Raw genomic sequence first — 15,197 nt, 5'->3', positions numbered from 1 at the left:
GCTTATGCCTATAATTCTAGTGACTGCTTGAGGCCAGGAGTTCAAGACCAGCCTGGCCAACATGATGAAACCCCATCTCTACTAAAAATACAAAAATTAGTGGGGCGTGGTGGCACATTTCTGTAATCCCAGCTACTCAGGAGGCTGAGGCATGAGAATTCCTTGAGCCCGGGAGGTGGAGGTTACAGTGAGCAGAGATTGCACCACTGCACTCCAGCCTGGGCAACAGAGTGAGACTCTGTCTCAAAAAAATAATAATAGTAATAGCCATTCTAAATGGGGTAAAATGATATCTCACTGTGGTTTTGATTTGCACTTCCATGATGAATAGTGATGTTGATCACTAATTATCAGGGAAATGCAAATCAAAACCACAATGTGATACCACCTTACTCCTGCATGGATGGCCATAAACAAAAAACTAAAAATAATAGATGTTGGCATGGATGTGGTGGAAAGGGAACACTTTTACACTGTTGGTGGGAAACTAGTACAACCACTATGGAAAACAGTGTGGAGATTACTTAAAGAACTAAAAGTAGATCTACCATCTGATCCAGCAATCTCACTCCTGGGTATTTACCCAGAGAAAAAGAAGTCATTAGAAGAAAAAGATACTTGCACACTCATGTTTACAGCAGCACAATTTGCAGTTGCAAAAATATGGAATTGGCCCAAATGCCCATCAATCAATGAGTAGATAAAGGAAATGTAGTATACACACACACACACACACACACACACCATGGAATACTACACAGCCATAAAAAGGAACGAAACAGTGGCATTTGCAGCAACCTGGATGGAATTGCAGACCATTATTCTAAGTGAGGTAACTTAGGAATGAAAAACCAAACATCATATGATCAAACTCCTGGGTTCTCACTCACAAGTGGGAGCTATGAGGACTCAAAGGCATGAGAATGATACAATGGACTTTGGGGATTCAGGGTAACAGGTGGAAGGGGGGTGAGGGATAAAAAGTCTTTTATATATAATTTGAATCAAATAGTGTGATGCCTCTAGCTTTGTACTTTGTGCTAAGAATTGCTTTGGCTATTTTGGCTCCTTTTTAGTTCTGTATCAATTTTAGGATTGTATTTTCTATTTCTGTGAAAAAAGACATTGGTATTTTTATAGAGATTACATTACATTTGTATATTGCTTTGGTCAATATATTCATTTTAACTACATTAATTCTTCCATTTGCTTGCATCCTCTTCAGTTTCTTGCCCCAGTGTTTTGTGATTTTTCTTGTAGAGATCCTTAACCTCCTTGGTTAAACTGATTCCTAGGTATTTTGGCTGCAATGCAGTGGCACAATCATAGTTCACCGCAATCTCAAACTACTGGGCTCAAGCAATCCTCCCACCTCAGCCTCCCGAGTAGCAGAGACTATAGGTGCACACCACCACACCCGGCTAACTTTTTTTATTTTTTGTAAAGATGGGCTCTTGCTATTGCCAAGGCCAGTCTCGAACTCCCAACTTCAAGCAATCCTCCTGCCTCAACCTCCCACAGTACTAGGATTACAGTCATGAGCCACCACATCTGGCTTATTTCATCTTTTGTACTATTATAAATTGGACTGCCTTCTTGATTTCCTTTTCAGCTATTTCATTGTTGGAGTATAGAAACACTACTGATTTTTGTATGTTGACTTTGTATCCTGCAATTTTACTAAATGTGCTTATCACCTCTAGGAGTTTTGTGGTGGAGTCTTTTGCTTTTTCTAAATATAAGAAATGTAATCTGCAAAGAGGGACAGTTTGACTTCCTCATTTCCAATTTGGATTTGTTTGTTTGTTTGCTTTTACCTGATTGCTCTGAATAGGACTTCTAGTCCTATGTTGAATAGAGTGGTGAATGTGAGCATCCTTTCTTGTTAGTTCTTAGAGGAATGGCTTTCAACTTTTCCCCATTCTGTATGATGTTAGCTGTGGGTTTGTCATATATAGCCTTTATTATTTTCCTCTAGGCCTAGTTTGTTGAAAGTTTTTATCTTGAAGGGACATTGAACTTTATCAAATGTTTGTTCTGGCCAGTCACGGTGGCTCATGCCTATAATCCCAGGCCTTTGAGAGGCTGAGGCAAGAGGACGGCTTGAGGCTAGGAGTTCAAGGCCAGCCTGGGCAACATAGAAAGACCCCCATCTCTTTTTTTTTTAATTTTTATAATAAAAATTTTTTTAAAATTAATGCTTTTTCAGCTGGGTGTGGTGGCTCACATCTGTAATCCCAGCACTCAGGGAGGTTGAGGCAGGTGGATCACAGGGTCAGGAGTTCAAGACCAATCTGACCAATATGGTGAAACCCCGTCTTTACTAAAAATACAAAAATTAGCTGGGTGTGGTGGCATGCGCCTGTAGTCCCAGCTACTCGGGAGGCTGAGGCAGGAGAATAGCTTGAATCTGGGAAGCGGAGGTTGCAGTAAGCCAAGATTGAGCCACTGCACTCCCGCCTGGGCGACAGACCAAGACTCCGTCTCCGAAAAAAAAAAAAAAAAAAAAATTAATGCTTTTTCTGTACCTATTGAGATGATCATATGATTTTTGTCCTTCATTCTGTTCGTGTGATATATCACATTTATCGATTTGCATAGGTTAAACCACATCATTGTTTCCCTGGTATAAATCCTACTTGTAAATGGCATATTATCTTTCATCCAGCCTCAGCTTTTCTTTGTTGGGAAACTTCTGTTTGTTTGTTTGTTTGTTTGGTTGGTTGTTTTTGAGACAGGGTCTCCCTCTGTTGCCCAGGCTGGAGTTCAGTCATGCCATCATGGCTAACTGCAACTGCAACCTCAACCTCCTGAGCTCAAGCAATCTTCCCACCTCAGCCTCCCAAGTAGCAGGGAATACAGGTGCATATCACCATGCTTGGCTAATTTTTTTTATTTTTTTTGTGGAGACAAAGTTTCACTATGTTTCCCAGGCTGGTCTCATACTCCTGGTCTCAGATGATCCTCCTGTCTCAGCCTTCTAAAATGCTGGGATTACAGGCATGAGCCACTGCACTTGGCCAGGAAATTTCTTCATTACTATTTCAACCTCATTACTTGTTATTGGTGTTCAGGTTTTATATTTCTTCCTAATTCAATATTGATAGGTTGAATGTTGCCAGGGATTTTCCATTTTCTCCAGGTTTTCCTATTTGGTTAGAGTATAGTTACTCATAATAGTCTCTGGTGATGTTTTGTATTTCTGTGGTATCAGTTGTAATGTTTCCTTTTTCATTTCTGATTTTGTTTATGTAGGTCCTCCCTCTTCTTTTCTTAGTTAATCTAGCTAGTAGATTATCAATTTTGTTTATCTTCTCCAAGTACCAACTTTTTTTTATTATACTTTAAGTTCTAGGGTACATATTCACAACATGCAGGTTTGTTACATATATATCCATGTGCCATGTTGGTGTGCTGCACCCATTAACTCGTCATTTACATTAGGTATATCTCCTAATGCTGTCCCTCCCCCCTCCCCCCACCCCACAACAGGCCCCAGTGTGTGATGTTCCCCTTCCTGTGTCCAAGTGTAAGTACCAACTTTTTGTTTCATTGATCATTTGTTTTGAATTTTGTTGTTGGTGTTTTTTTTGTTTTTTGTTTTAGTCTCTATTTTGTTTAGTTCTGCTCTAATCTTTATTATTCATTTCCTTCTGCTAATTTGGGGCTTGGATTTTTTTCTTGCTTTTCTAATTCCTAAGATGTATCATTAGATTATCTATTTGAAATTGTTTTACTTTTTTGATGCAGGTGTTTATTACTATAAACTTCTCCCTTAGTTTCATTCTTCTGCATGTGAGTATTCAGTTTTCCCAGCAGCATTTATTGAAGAGACTATTCTTTCCCCAGTTTATCTTCTTGGCAGTTTTGTTAAAAACGAGTTCACTCGAGATGTATGGATTTATTTCTGGGTTCTCTATTCTGTTCCATTGGTCTATGTGTCTGGTTTTATGCCAGTACTATGCTGTTTTGGTCACTATAACTCTATAGCATAATTTGAAGTTGAGTAATGTGATTTCTCCAGTTTTGTTCTTTTTGCTCAGGATAGCTTTGGCTATTCTGGGTCTTTTGTGCTTCCACAAAAATTTTAGAATTGTTTTTTCTATTTCTGTGAAGAATATCATTGGTATTTTGATAGGGATTGCATTGAATCTTTAGATTGCTTTGGGTAGTATGGACACTTTAACAATATTGGTTATTCCAATGCATGAACATGAAATCTCTATTTTTTTGTGTCCTCTTCAATTTCTTTCTCCAGTGTTTTATAGTTTTTATTGTAGAGATATTTCACTTCTTCGATTAAGTTAATTCCTAGATATTTAATTTCATTTGTAGCTACTATAAATGGGATTACTTTCTTGATTTCTTTTTCAGATTGTTTGCTGTTGGAATATAGAAATGCTACTGATTTTTACATGTTGATTTGTATCCTGAAACTCTACTGAATTTGATTATCCATTATAATAGGTTTTTGGTGGAGTCTTTAGGTTTTTCCAAATATAAGATCATATCATCTGCTTACAGGGATAATTTGACTTCTTCCTTTCCAATTTGGATGCCCTTTATTTCTTTCTCTTCTCTGATTGCTCTAGCTAAGACTTCCAATACTATGTTGAATAACAGTGGTGAAAGTGGGCATCCTTGTGATGTTCCGGATCTTAGGAGAAAGGCTTTCAGTTTTTCCATATTCAATATGATGCTAGCTATGTGTCTGTCTTGTATGGCTTTTATTATGTTGAGGTATGTTTCTCCTATATCCAGTTTCTTTAGTTTTTATTATGAAGGGATGTTGAATTTTATTAAATGCTTTTCAGCATCAACTGAAATGATCCGATGATTTTTGTCCTTCATTCTGCTGATATGATGTATCACATTTATTGATTTGCATATGTTGAACCATCCTTATATAGTCTCTATTTTATTTCTCTGGCTATAAGCAGCATCAGTAGTATCTGTGATTTCCTTGGTGGCATAGGGTACAGGTATTAGTGGAGGCTGTGGTGGAGAGTGGGACAGTCAAGATCAGAGTTTGGGTTCCAGTGGTAGCAGTGTGCTGAGTATGTCTGTCCTTGGGCTGCATGACAGCATGTGACTGGGACACAAGATAGGTCAGAGTTTAGGCCCCAGTGGTGGCAGCAGTGGGCTGAGCATGTCTGTCTTTGGGCCGCAGGACAGTGTATACTGGTTCCAATGTCAGTGGGTCCAGGAGGGCCAATCTTTGGGCATGTTCTAATGACTGGAGGCATCTGATTTCCTGTGTACCAGGCCTAGGGGACTAGCACTATTGGAGTCTTTGTTTCCAAATATGACCCACACTGATCCTTTTAATTATTCCCTCTCTGGGGCAAGAGACCAGGCCTCCAATACCCACTGCAGTTGCTGGTTCCCTGTAGAACAGGAAATTCAGGAACAGAAAATGATTCTAACTACATAATAAGGATACAATTACTAGAACAGGCTGAGGTTTTTTTGTTTTTTTGTTTTTTGTTTTTTTGATGGAGTCTTGCTGTGTCACCCAGGCTGGAATGCAGTGGCGCAGTCTGGGCTCACTGCAACCCCCATCTCTTGGGTTCAAGTGATTCTCCTGCCTCAGCCTCCTGAGTAGCTGGGACTACAGGCATGTGCCACCACGCCTGGCTAATTTTTTGTATTTTTACTAGAGATGAGGCTTCACCATGTTGGCCAGCCTGGTGTTGAACTCCTGATCTCAGATGATCCACCCACTTTGTCCTCCCAAAGTGCTGCGATTACAGGTGTGAGCCACCACACCTGGCCAGACTGAGTTCTAATTCTACTTTCCTTATGTACTAGCTTTGTGACCTTAGTTAAGTTGATCATCTCATTAAATATAAGTGGACATAATATTTAAACAGAAGGTATGTATGAAGTTTCAATAGCTGCTTTAAAATGAGTTAGCATGTGGCTCATAGCAGGTGTTCAATTCTTACTAGTTCCTCTCCCTCTTTCCCTAACACTGCCTATGCTGGGGATATTTAAAAAGCTCTGGGCACTGACCCTAACTCTAGGGTACACACGTGTCTTATTTGGTCTCTCTGCAGTGACATGCACACCATGGTGGAGAACCACGCCCAAGTCACCTGGTTCCACCTGCTAGGACTTACAGAGCAGGAGGAGCTCGAAGGCATCCTCTTTGTGCTCTTCCTGCTCATACATTCAGTCACTGTCATGGGCAACCTGGGAATGATCACTCTGACCCATGCAGACCCACAGCTCCACACCCCCATGTATTTCTTCCTGAGCGTCCTCTCCTTCATAGACTCCTCATTTTCCACAGTGGACACCCCCAGGCTGCTGGAGAGCTTTCTCATCTCAAGCCAATCCATCTCCTTTGCAGGCTGTATGGTCCAGATGGCCCTCATGACCCTCCATGGTACTGCTGAATGTCTGCTCCTGGCCATCATGGCCTATGACCGATTCACCGCCATCTGCCACCCTCTCCTCTATCACACTATTATGTCCCAATGTCTGTGTGTCCTGCTGGTGGTGACCTGCTATACTGTTTCTATTGCCAATTCAGCTTTGCTGACTGGGTGCACCTTTAAGCTGCCCTACTGTGGCCCCAATGTCATTAACCACTATTTCTGTGACATCCCCCCTGTGCTCCATCTTGCCTGTGCAGATACTACTGAGGTTGAGACCATTATCTTCTCATCATGTGCCTTGCTCATCCTCTTTACCATCACCATTATCCCAGTCTCCAATGCCTACATCCTCATGACCATTTGCAGGATGTGCACCCTGGAAGCCCAGAGCAAAGCTCTCCCCACCTGTGCCTCCCACCTCACCATCATCTGCCTCTTCTATAGCACCATCACCTTCATGTATGCTCAGCCAAGCTCTCACAATTCCGTGGAACACAACAAGGTCATGTCTGTCTTCTACACTGTGGTCATCCCCATGCTGAACCCTCCGATCTACAGCCTGAGGAATAAAGATGTAAAATACACTTTGAAGAGGAGATGCCTGTGCAAGCTGTCTTCATAATCAAGTGTGGAGCATTGAGCATCCTATCCCAAGCTGTAATATGGTAGCCACAGTATAAAGTATGGATAATATCAACCCTTAGATAGAACAAAGTATGTGCCAGCACTAGTTTAAACACTTGACCCATTATCAACCCATTTTATCTTCACAACAAATGTATGAAATGGGCACTATTATTATCCCTTAGGAATCTGGGGCACAGAGAAGCTGAGTAACTTGCCCAAAATCATACAGCTGATAAGAGGCAGTCTGGTTCCAGAGACTATATTCTCAACCAATGCACGGTACAGACTTTTTCTGATGACTACATCTCAAAAAACAACAATGGCAGCATTCCTTAAATTCCAGATATCATAAGGAGAATCTGGATCACAGCATTATAAAGTGGTATGAGAGGTTTGTTACTGTATGGGAGGTTGCCTCGATCAGCTCGGGAGGCTTGCATTTATTCATTAAGATTAGTTAACAAAAGCTTGAGTCAACACTATTAGAGGGTAATTGACATTGGGGACTTCCAGAGTAAAAAGCATATATCAGAGGCTTAAGGCTTAAGACCACATGAGTAAACAAGTTAACTAGATAACTTCCCCACATCCCGTTGTTTACTACTCTAATTTATTTAACTAAAGGTAATGGGAGCAGGCCGCCTTGAGCTCGGTCTGTTACCGAGGTCATATGAAAACCCTCAGGCCTTCCAAAAGGGTTTTGTGGCTATCATAACTAATATTTTTCCCACCAGCCTGATCGAATCCCAACATCAGGGACCACGGAGTTTGGAGCCTCTGCACCCACACCTCAGTTCACCTTGCCTCTGAGTGACTCCTTCTCTTGGCCTCTGTTAGATGTTAAGTCAGTCACCCAGACCCTGAGCCCCCATTTTCCCAAGTGAAAACTAGACAGTAACACCCATCTCAACTGGTTATGATTAGGCCTCCATGAGGGAGGATAGGGGCTCCCACAGAGTCTGGCACAAACAACTGTTCACAAACTGTTGGTTTCCTTGCTTTCCTGGGGAAACCATTCCACAGGATCACATATTCTTACGCATCAATGTTTTTTTAGGGTGAGACCATATTACATAGCGTATTAGCCCATTTTCATACTGCTATGAAGAAATACCCAAAACTGGGTAATTTATAAAGAAAAAGAGATTTCATGGATTCACTGTTCCACATTGGCTAGGGAAGCCTCACAATCATGGCGAAAGGTGAAGGAGGAGCAAAGGCACGTCTTACGTGATGGCAGGCAAGAGAGCATAAGTAGGGGAACTGCCCTTTATAAAACCATCAGATCTTGTGGAGACTTATTCACTACCATAAGAACAGTATGGGAAAACCCACCCTCATAATTCAATTACCTCCCACTGAGTCCCTCCCACGATACATGGAGATTATGGGAGCTATGATATTAAATAACATTTTGGCTGGGCGAGGTGGCTCGCCTCTGTAATCCCAGCACTTTGGGAGGCTGAGGTGGGCAGATCACCTGAGGTCAGGAGTTTGAGACCAGCCTAGCCAACATAGTGAAACCCCATCTCTACTAAAAATACAAAAAAGGAGCTGGGCGTTGTGGTGCACGTCTGTAATCCCAGGTACTTGGGAGGCTGAGGCATTAGAGTCACTTGAACGCAGGAGGCAGAGGTTGCAGTGAGCCAAGATCGTGCCACTGCACTCCAGCCTGGGCAACAGAGCAAGACTCTGTCTCAGAATAAATAAATAAATAAATAATATTTCACTGAATCATGAGAAAGTTCTTTCTTTTCCAATCCTCTTTTTTTAGCTCTTCTAATATTTTCAAAGTTGAAGTCTCTGTTTGATACTAGTTTGACTTTAAACCTTCCCTAATTGTGTCTCCTTTTTAACAGACAGCACAAGTTTTAGCACTTAACAATAATTAGCTAATTAGCTAATATTTAATAATATTATGTTGCTTTCCTTTCTATTTATTTTTATGTTGCGCTTTTATTTATGATTCTAATATAAAAGATTTTAAATAAACAACTGTTTAAGACAACCCAAGTTTCAGAAAAATCACAATATATGTGATGCACAGGGCAAAGGAGGTAAACAAATGACTTTAGGAACATTTATATAGGTAATTCATGTTTTTCAAAACATTTTCACATTCATTATTTTATTTGATCTTTACCAAATGCTGTAAGATAAGTAAGCCAGGTGTTATTACTTCCATTTTACAGATAAACAAAAATAAATAAATCTGAGAGGTTTACTTGATTATCTCTAAGTCTCACTGGAAGGCCATACAATAGCTTAGAACAGAGAACTCAGGGCTCCTGAATTGTGATGGAACCCTCTGCACACAGTTCTCAACTTCCTTTCAGAAAAAAAATAAAGTTCTTGATCTTCTCATATTATGGACTGAATTGTGTCTCCCCTAAATTCATGCTAAAACCCTAACCCCCACCACCATCCCTCAGAATGTGATGGCATTTGGAGATAGTGCCTTTAAATGGGTGATTAAGTTAAAATGAGGCCTTTAGAGTAGGCCCTAGTCCAATCTGACTGGTGTTCTTATAAGAAGGGGGAAATTTGGACACAAAAGAGATGCCAGGGGTGCACACAGCAGAAAGACCATGTGAGGATGCAGTGAGAGGGGGGCAGCTGCAAGCCAAAGACAGAGGCTGCAGAAAAAACCAGTCCTGCCAGCACCTTGCTCTTGTATCCACCTCCAGCCTCCAGGACTGTAAGAAAATAGATTCCTGTGGTTTGAGCCACCCAGTCTGTGGTATTTTGTCATTATAGCCTGAGCTGACTAATGCAGCTTCCATACTCAAGGCTGCCTCTTGGCCTAATATGGCTGCTGAAGCTCTAGCCATCAGTTCAATGTTTGAAGAAAAAAGGTGGAGGAATGAGAAAAAAATGTCAGCTGCCTGTACCCTTTGGTAGCTGCTATGGTGTGAATGTCCACCCCGCCCCTTCTCCCAAAAAAAACTCATGTTGAAATTTAATTGTCATTGTGATCTTATCAAGGGGTGGGACTGAAAAAAGGTAATTAGGCCATGAGAGTTCTGCCTTTATGAATAGATTAATGCCATTATTGAGTGAGTGAATTCATGAGAAAAGCAAGTTTGACCACCACCTCTTGCTCTCTCTTGCTTTTGCGTGCCCTGTTTTGCCCTTTCCCCTTCCACCAAGGGATGCCTCAGTAAGAAAGACCACATCAGCTGGAGGCCCTTCAGCCTTGGACTTCCTAGCTTCCAGAAATGAAGAAATAAATTTCTTTTCCTTATAAATTACCGTGTATGTGGTATTCTGTTATCAGCACAAAACAGACTAAGACAGGAGCCTTTCCGGTAACAGCCTCTCGTTAGCCAGAACTTAGTCACAAAGGAGTCACATGTTTGCAAGGGAGGCTGGGAAATATAGTTATTAGCTGGGGACATTGCCGTCTTGAGTATTTGGGGATTCTGCTTATAGAAAGAGGTAGAGAATGAATACTGGATAGGCATCTCACAGTCTTGACCATTCCTCCCTTATGTCTACTGCCCCGAGCAGAGGATGGCAGAGAACTGAGGACACACCCACAACCCTGTACTTCCTGACAATAGATTGTGTGTGGACAGAATGAAACCGCCTTTGCAAAATTATGACTGAGACAGTGAAAGACATTTAACTTAATCGATTCCATCTTGCTTCTAACCTCCAAGCGGTCCTTGTTCATTCCTGGGCATAGGCTGAACTAATTTTGGGAGAAACTTAGTTTATAGTTTATAGTTTTTTGGGTTTTTTTTTTTTTTTAGACAGAGTCTTGCTTTGTCACCCAGGCAGGAGTGCAGTGGCATGATCTCAGCTCACTGCAACCTCTGTCTCCCAGGTTAAAGGGATTCTTCTGCCTCAGCCTCTGGAGTAGCTGGGATTACAGGGGCCTGCCACCATACCCGGCTAATTTTGTCTTTTTGGTAGAGACAGGGTTTCACCATGTTGGTCAGGCTGGTCTCGAACTTTCTGACCTGAAGTGATCTGCCTGCCTCAGCCTCCCAATGTGCTGGGATTACAGGCATGAGCCACCACATCCAACCTATAGTTTATAGTTTAAAACAAAGATGATAACAGCCCTTTCCCAAAGCAGACTTCCTTCTTGCCTGGGGACTAAATTGCCTTTGTGGGACTAAAATTAGCCACGAAATTAGAAATTATGGTTTAGGAGGCAGGCAGCTGGAGGCTACAAGATACTGACCCTCCCTAAACTGCTCCTAAGATCAGTGCTTGAGATAGTTTGCAGACCCTGCACTTGATGGATCAGCTGGCACCACTCAGATTGATTACCTGGCTCAACGGATCTTGTGGGCCCCCCCACCCCCCGCACCCAGGAACTGACTCAGCACAAGAAGACAGCTTGGGAGGGGGGGGGAGCCAAGATGGCCGAATAGGAACAGCTCCGGTCTCCAGCTCCCAGCCGGAGTGACACAGAAGACGGGTGATTTCTGCATTTCTGCTTGAGGTACCGGTTTCATCTCACTAGGGAGTGCCAAACAGTAGGTGCAGGACAGTTGGTGAAGCACACTGTGCGCGAGCCAAAGCAGGGCGAGGCATTGCCTCACTCGGGAAGTGCAAGGGGTCAGGGAGTTCCCTTTCCTAGTCAAAGAAAGGGGTAACACATGGCACCTGGAATATCGGGTCAGTCCCACCCCAATACTGTGCTTTTCCAATGGGCCTGGAAAACGGCACACTAGGAGATTGTGTCCTGCACCTGCCTCGGAGGGTCCTATGCCCACGGAGTCTCACTGATTGCTAGCACAGCAGTCTGAGATCAAGCTGCAAGGCGGCAGCAAGGCTGGGGGAGGGGCGCCCGCCATTGCCCAGGCTTGTTTAGGTAAACAAAGCAGCCAGGAAGCTCGAACTGGGTGGAGCCCACCACAGCTCAAGGAGGCCTGCCTGCCTCTATAGGCTCCACCTCTGGGGGCAGGGCACAGACAAACAAAAAGTCAGCAGGAACCTCCTCAGAATTAAATGTCCCTGTCTGACTGACAGCTTTGAAGAGAGTAGTGGTTCTCCCAGCACGCAGCTGGAGATCTGAGAACGGACAGACTGCCTCCTAAAGTGGGTCCCTCACCCCTGAGCATACTAACTGGGAGGCACCCCCCCAGTAGGGAGAGACTGACACCTCACTCGGCCAGGTACTCCTCTGAGACAAAACTTCCAGAGGAACTAACAGACAGCTGAATTTGTGGTCTCACGAAAATCCACTGTTCTGCAGCCACCGTTGCTGACACCCAGCCAAACAGGGTCTGGAGTGGACCTCTAGTAAACTCCAAGAGACCTGCAGCTGAGGGTCCTGTCTGGTAGAAGGAAAGCTAACAAACAGAAAGGACATCCACACCAAAAACCCATCTGTGCATCACCATCATAAAAGACCAAAAGTAGATAAAACCACAAAGATGGGGAAAAAACAGAGCAGAAAAGCTGGAAACTCTAAAAAGCAGAGCACCTCTCCTCCTCCAAAGGAACACAATTCCTCACCAGCAACGGAACAAAGCTGGATGGAGGATGACTGACGAGTTGAGAGAAGAAGGCTTCAGACGATCAAACTACTCTGAGCTATGGGAGGAAATTCAAAACAATAGCAACGAAGTTAAAAACTTTGAAAAAAAATTAGAAGAATGGACAACTAGAATAACCAATGGAGAGAAGGGCTTAAAGGAGCTGATGGAGCTGAAATCCAAGTTTCGAGAACTACGCGAAGATTGCAGAAGCCTCAGTAGCAGATGTGATCAACTGGAAGAAAGGGTATCGCTGATGGAAGATGAGATGAATGAAATGAAGCGAGAAGGGAAGTTTAGAGAAAAAAGAATAAAAAGAAATGAACAAAGCCTCCAAGAAATTTGGGACTATGTGAAAAGACCAAACCTACGTCTGATTGGTGTACCTGAAAATGACGGGGAGGATGGAACCAAGTTGGAAAACACTCTGGAAGATATTATCCAGGAGAACTTCCCCAATCTAGCAAGGCAGGCCAACATTCAGACTCAGGAAATACAGAGAACACCACAAAGATACTCATCGAGAAGAGCAACTCCAAGACACATAATTGTCAGATTCACCAAAGTTGAAATGAAGGAAAAACTGTTAAGGGCAGCCAGAGAGAAAGGTCGGGTTACCCACAAAGGGAAGCCCATCAGACTAACAGCTGATCTCTCAGCAGAAACTCTACAAGCCAGAAGAGAGTGGGGGCCGATATTCAACATTCTTAAAGAAAAGAATTTTCAACCCAGAATTTCATATCCAGCCAGACTAAGCTTCATAAGTGAAGGAGAAATAAAATACTTTACAGACAAGCAAATGCTGAGTGATTTTGTCACCACCAGGCCTGCCCTAAAAGAGCTCCTGAAGGAAGCACTAAACATGGAAAGGAACAACCGGTACCAGCCACTGCAAAAACATGCCAAATTGTAAAGACCATCGAGGCTAGGAAGAAACTGCATCAACTAACGAGCAAAATAACCAACTAACATCATAATGACAGGATCAGATTCACACATAACAATATTAACGTTAAATGTAAATGGATTAAATGCTCCAATTAAAAGACACAGACTGGCAAACTGGATAAGGAGTCAGGAACCATCAGTGTGCTGTATTCAGGAAACCCATCTCACGTGCAGAGACACACATAGACTCAAAATAAAGGGATGGAGGAAGATCTATCAAGCAAATGGAAAACGAAAAAAGGCAGGGGTTGCAATCCTAGTCTCTGATAAAATAGACTTTAAATCAACAAAGATCAAAAGAGACAAAGAAGGCCATTAAATAATGGTAAAGGGATCAATTCAACAAGAAGAGCTAACTATCCTAAATATATATGCACGCAACACAGGAGCACCCAGATTCATAAAGCAAGTCCTGAGTGACCTACAAAGGGACTTAAACTCCCACACAATAATAATGGGAGATTTTAACACCCCACTGTCAACATTAGACAGATCAACGAGACAGAAAGTTAACAAGGATACCCAGGAATTGAACTCAGCTCTACACAAAGTGGACCTAATAGACATCTACAGAACTCTCCACACCAAATCAACAGAATATACATTTTTTTCAGCACCACACCACACCTATTCCAAAATTGACCACATAGTTGGAAGTAAAGCTCTCCTCAGCAAATGTAAAAGAACAGAAATTATAAAAAACTGTCTCTCAGACCACAGTGCAATCAAACTAGAACTCAGGATTAAGAAACTCACTCAAAACCGCTCAACTACATGGAAACTGAACAACCTGCTCCTGAATGACTATTGGGTACATAATGAAATGAAGGCAGAAATAAAGATGTTCTTTGAAACCAACGAGAAGAAAGACACAACATACCAGAATCTCTGGGACACGTTCAAAGCAGTGTGTAGAGGGAAATTTATAGCACTAAATGCCCACAAGAGAAAGCAGGAAAGATCCAAAATTGACACCCTAACATCACAATTAAAAGAACTAGAAAAGCAAGAGCAAACACATTCAAAAGCTAGAAGAAGGCTAGAAATAACTAAAATCAGAGCAGAACTGAAGGAAATAGAGACACAAAAAACCCTTCAAAAAGTTAATGAATCCAGGAGCTGGTTTTTTGAAAAGATCAACAAAATTGATAGACTGCTAGCAAGACTAATAAAGAAGAAAAGAGAGAAGAATCAAATAGACGCAATAAAAAATGAAAAAGGGGATATCACCACTGATCCCACAGAAATACAATCTACCGTCAGAGAATACTACAAACACCTCTACGCAAATAAACTGAAAATCTAGAAGAAATGGATAAATTCCTCGACAAATACACCCTCCCAAGACTAAATCAGGAAGAAGTTGAATCTCTGAATAGACTAATAACAGGTTCTGAAATTGTGGCAATAATCAATAGCTTACCAACCAAAAAGAGTCCAAGACCTGATGGATTCACAGCCGAATTCTACCAGAGGTACAAGGAGGAACTGGTACCATTCCTTCTGAAACTATTCCAATCGATAGAAAAAGAGGGAATCCTCCCTAACACATTTTATGAAGCCATCATCCTCCTGATACCAAAGCCTGGCAGAGACATAACCAAAAGAGAGAATTTCAGACCAATATCCTTGATGAACATTGATGCAAAAATCCTCAATAAAATACTGGCAAACCGAATCCAGCAGCACATCAAAAAGCTTATCCACCATGATCAAGTGGGCTTCATCCCTGGGATGCAAGGCT

General features: G+C 42.2%; 1 protein-coding gene across 1 annotated transcript; it reads left to right on the top strand.

Moving 5' to 3' along the window:
* The first annotated feature begins 6,072 nt into the window (after positions 1–6,072).
* LOC116469116 (olfactory receptor 5P55-like) lies at positions 6,073–7,005 on the top strand. The gene is made up of 2 exons (XM_032153749.1): positions 6,073–6,634; positions 6,716–7,005. The coding sequence occupies exons 1-2, from the start codon at positions 6,073–6,075 to the stop codon at positions 7,003–7,005; spliced, it is 852 nt and encodes a 283-aa protein (XP_032009640.1).
* The last annotated feature ends 8,192 nt before the right edge of the window (positions 7,006–15,197 follow it).

Source organism: Hylobates moloch, unplaced genomic scaffold (assembly GCF_009828535.3).
Source record: "Hylobates moloch isolate HMO894 unplaced genomic scaffold, HMol_V3 SCAFFOLD_5, whole genome shotgun sequence".
NCBI lineage: Eukaryota > Metazoa > Chordata > Mammalia > Primates > Hylobatidae > Hylobates > Hylobates moloch.
The sequence above is the reverse complement of the archived record's forward strand: the minus strand, read 5'-3'. Positions and strand labels throughout refer to the sequence as shown.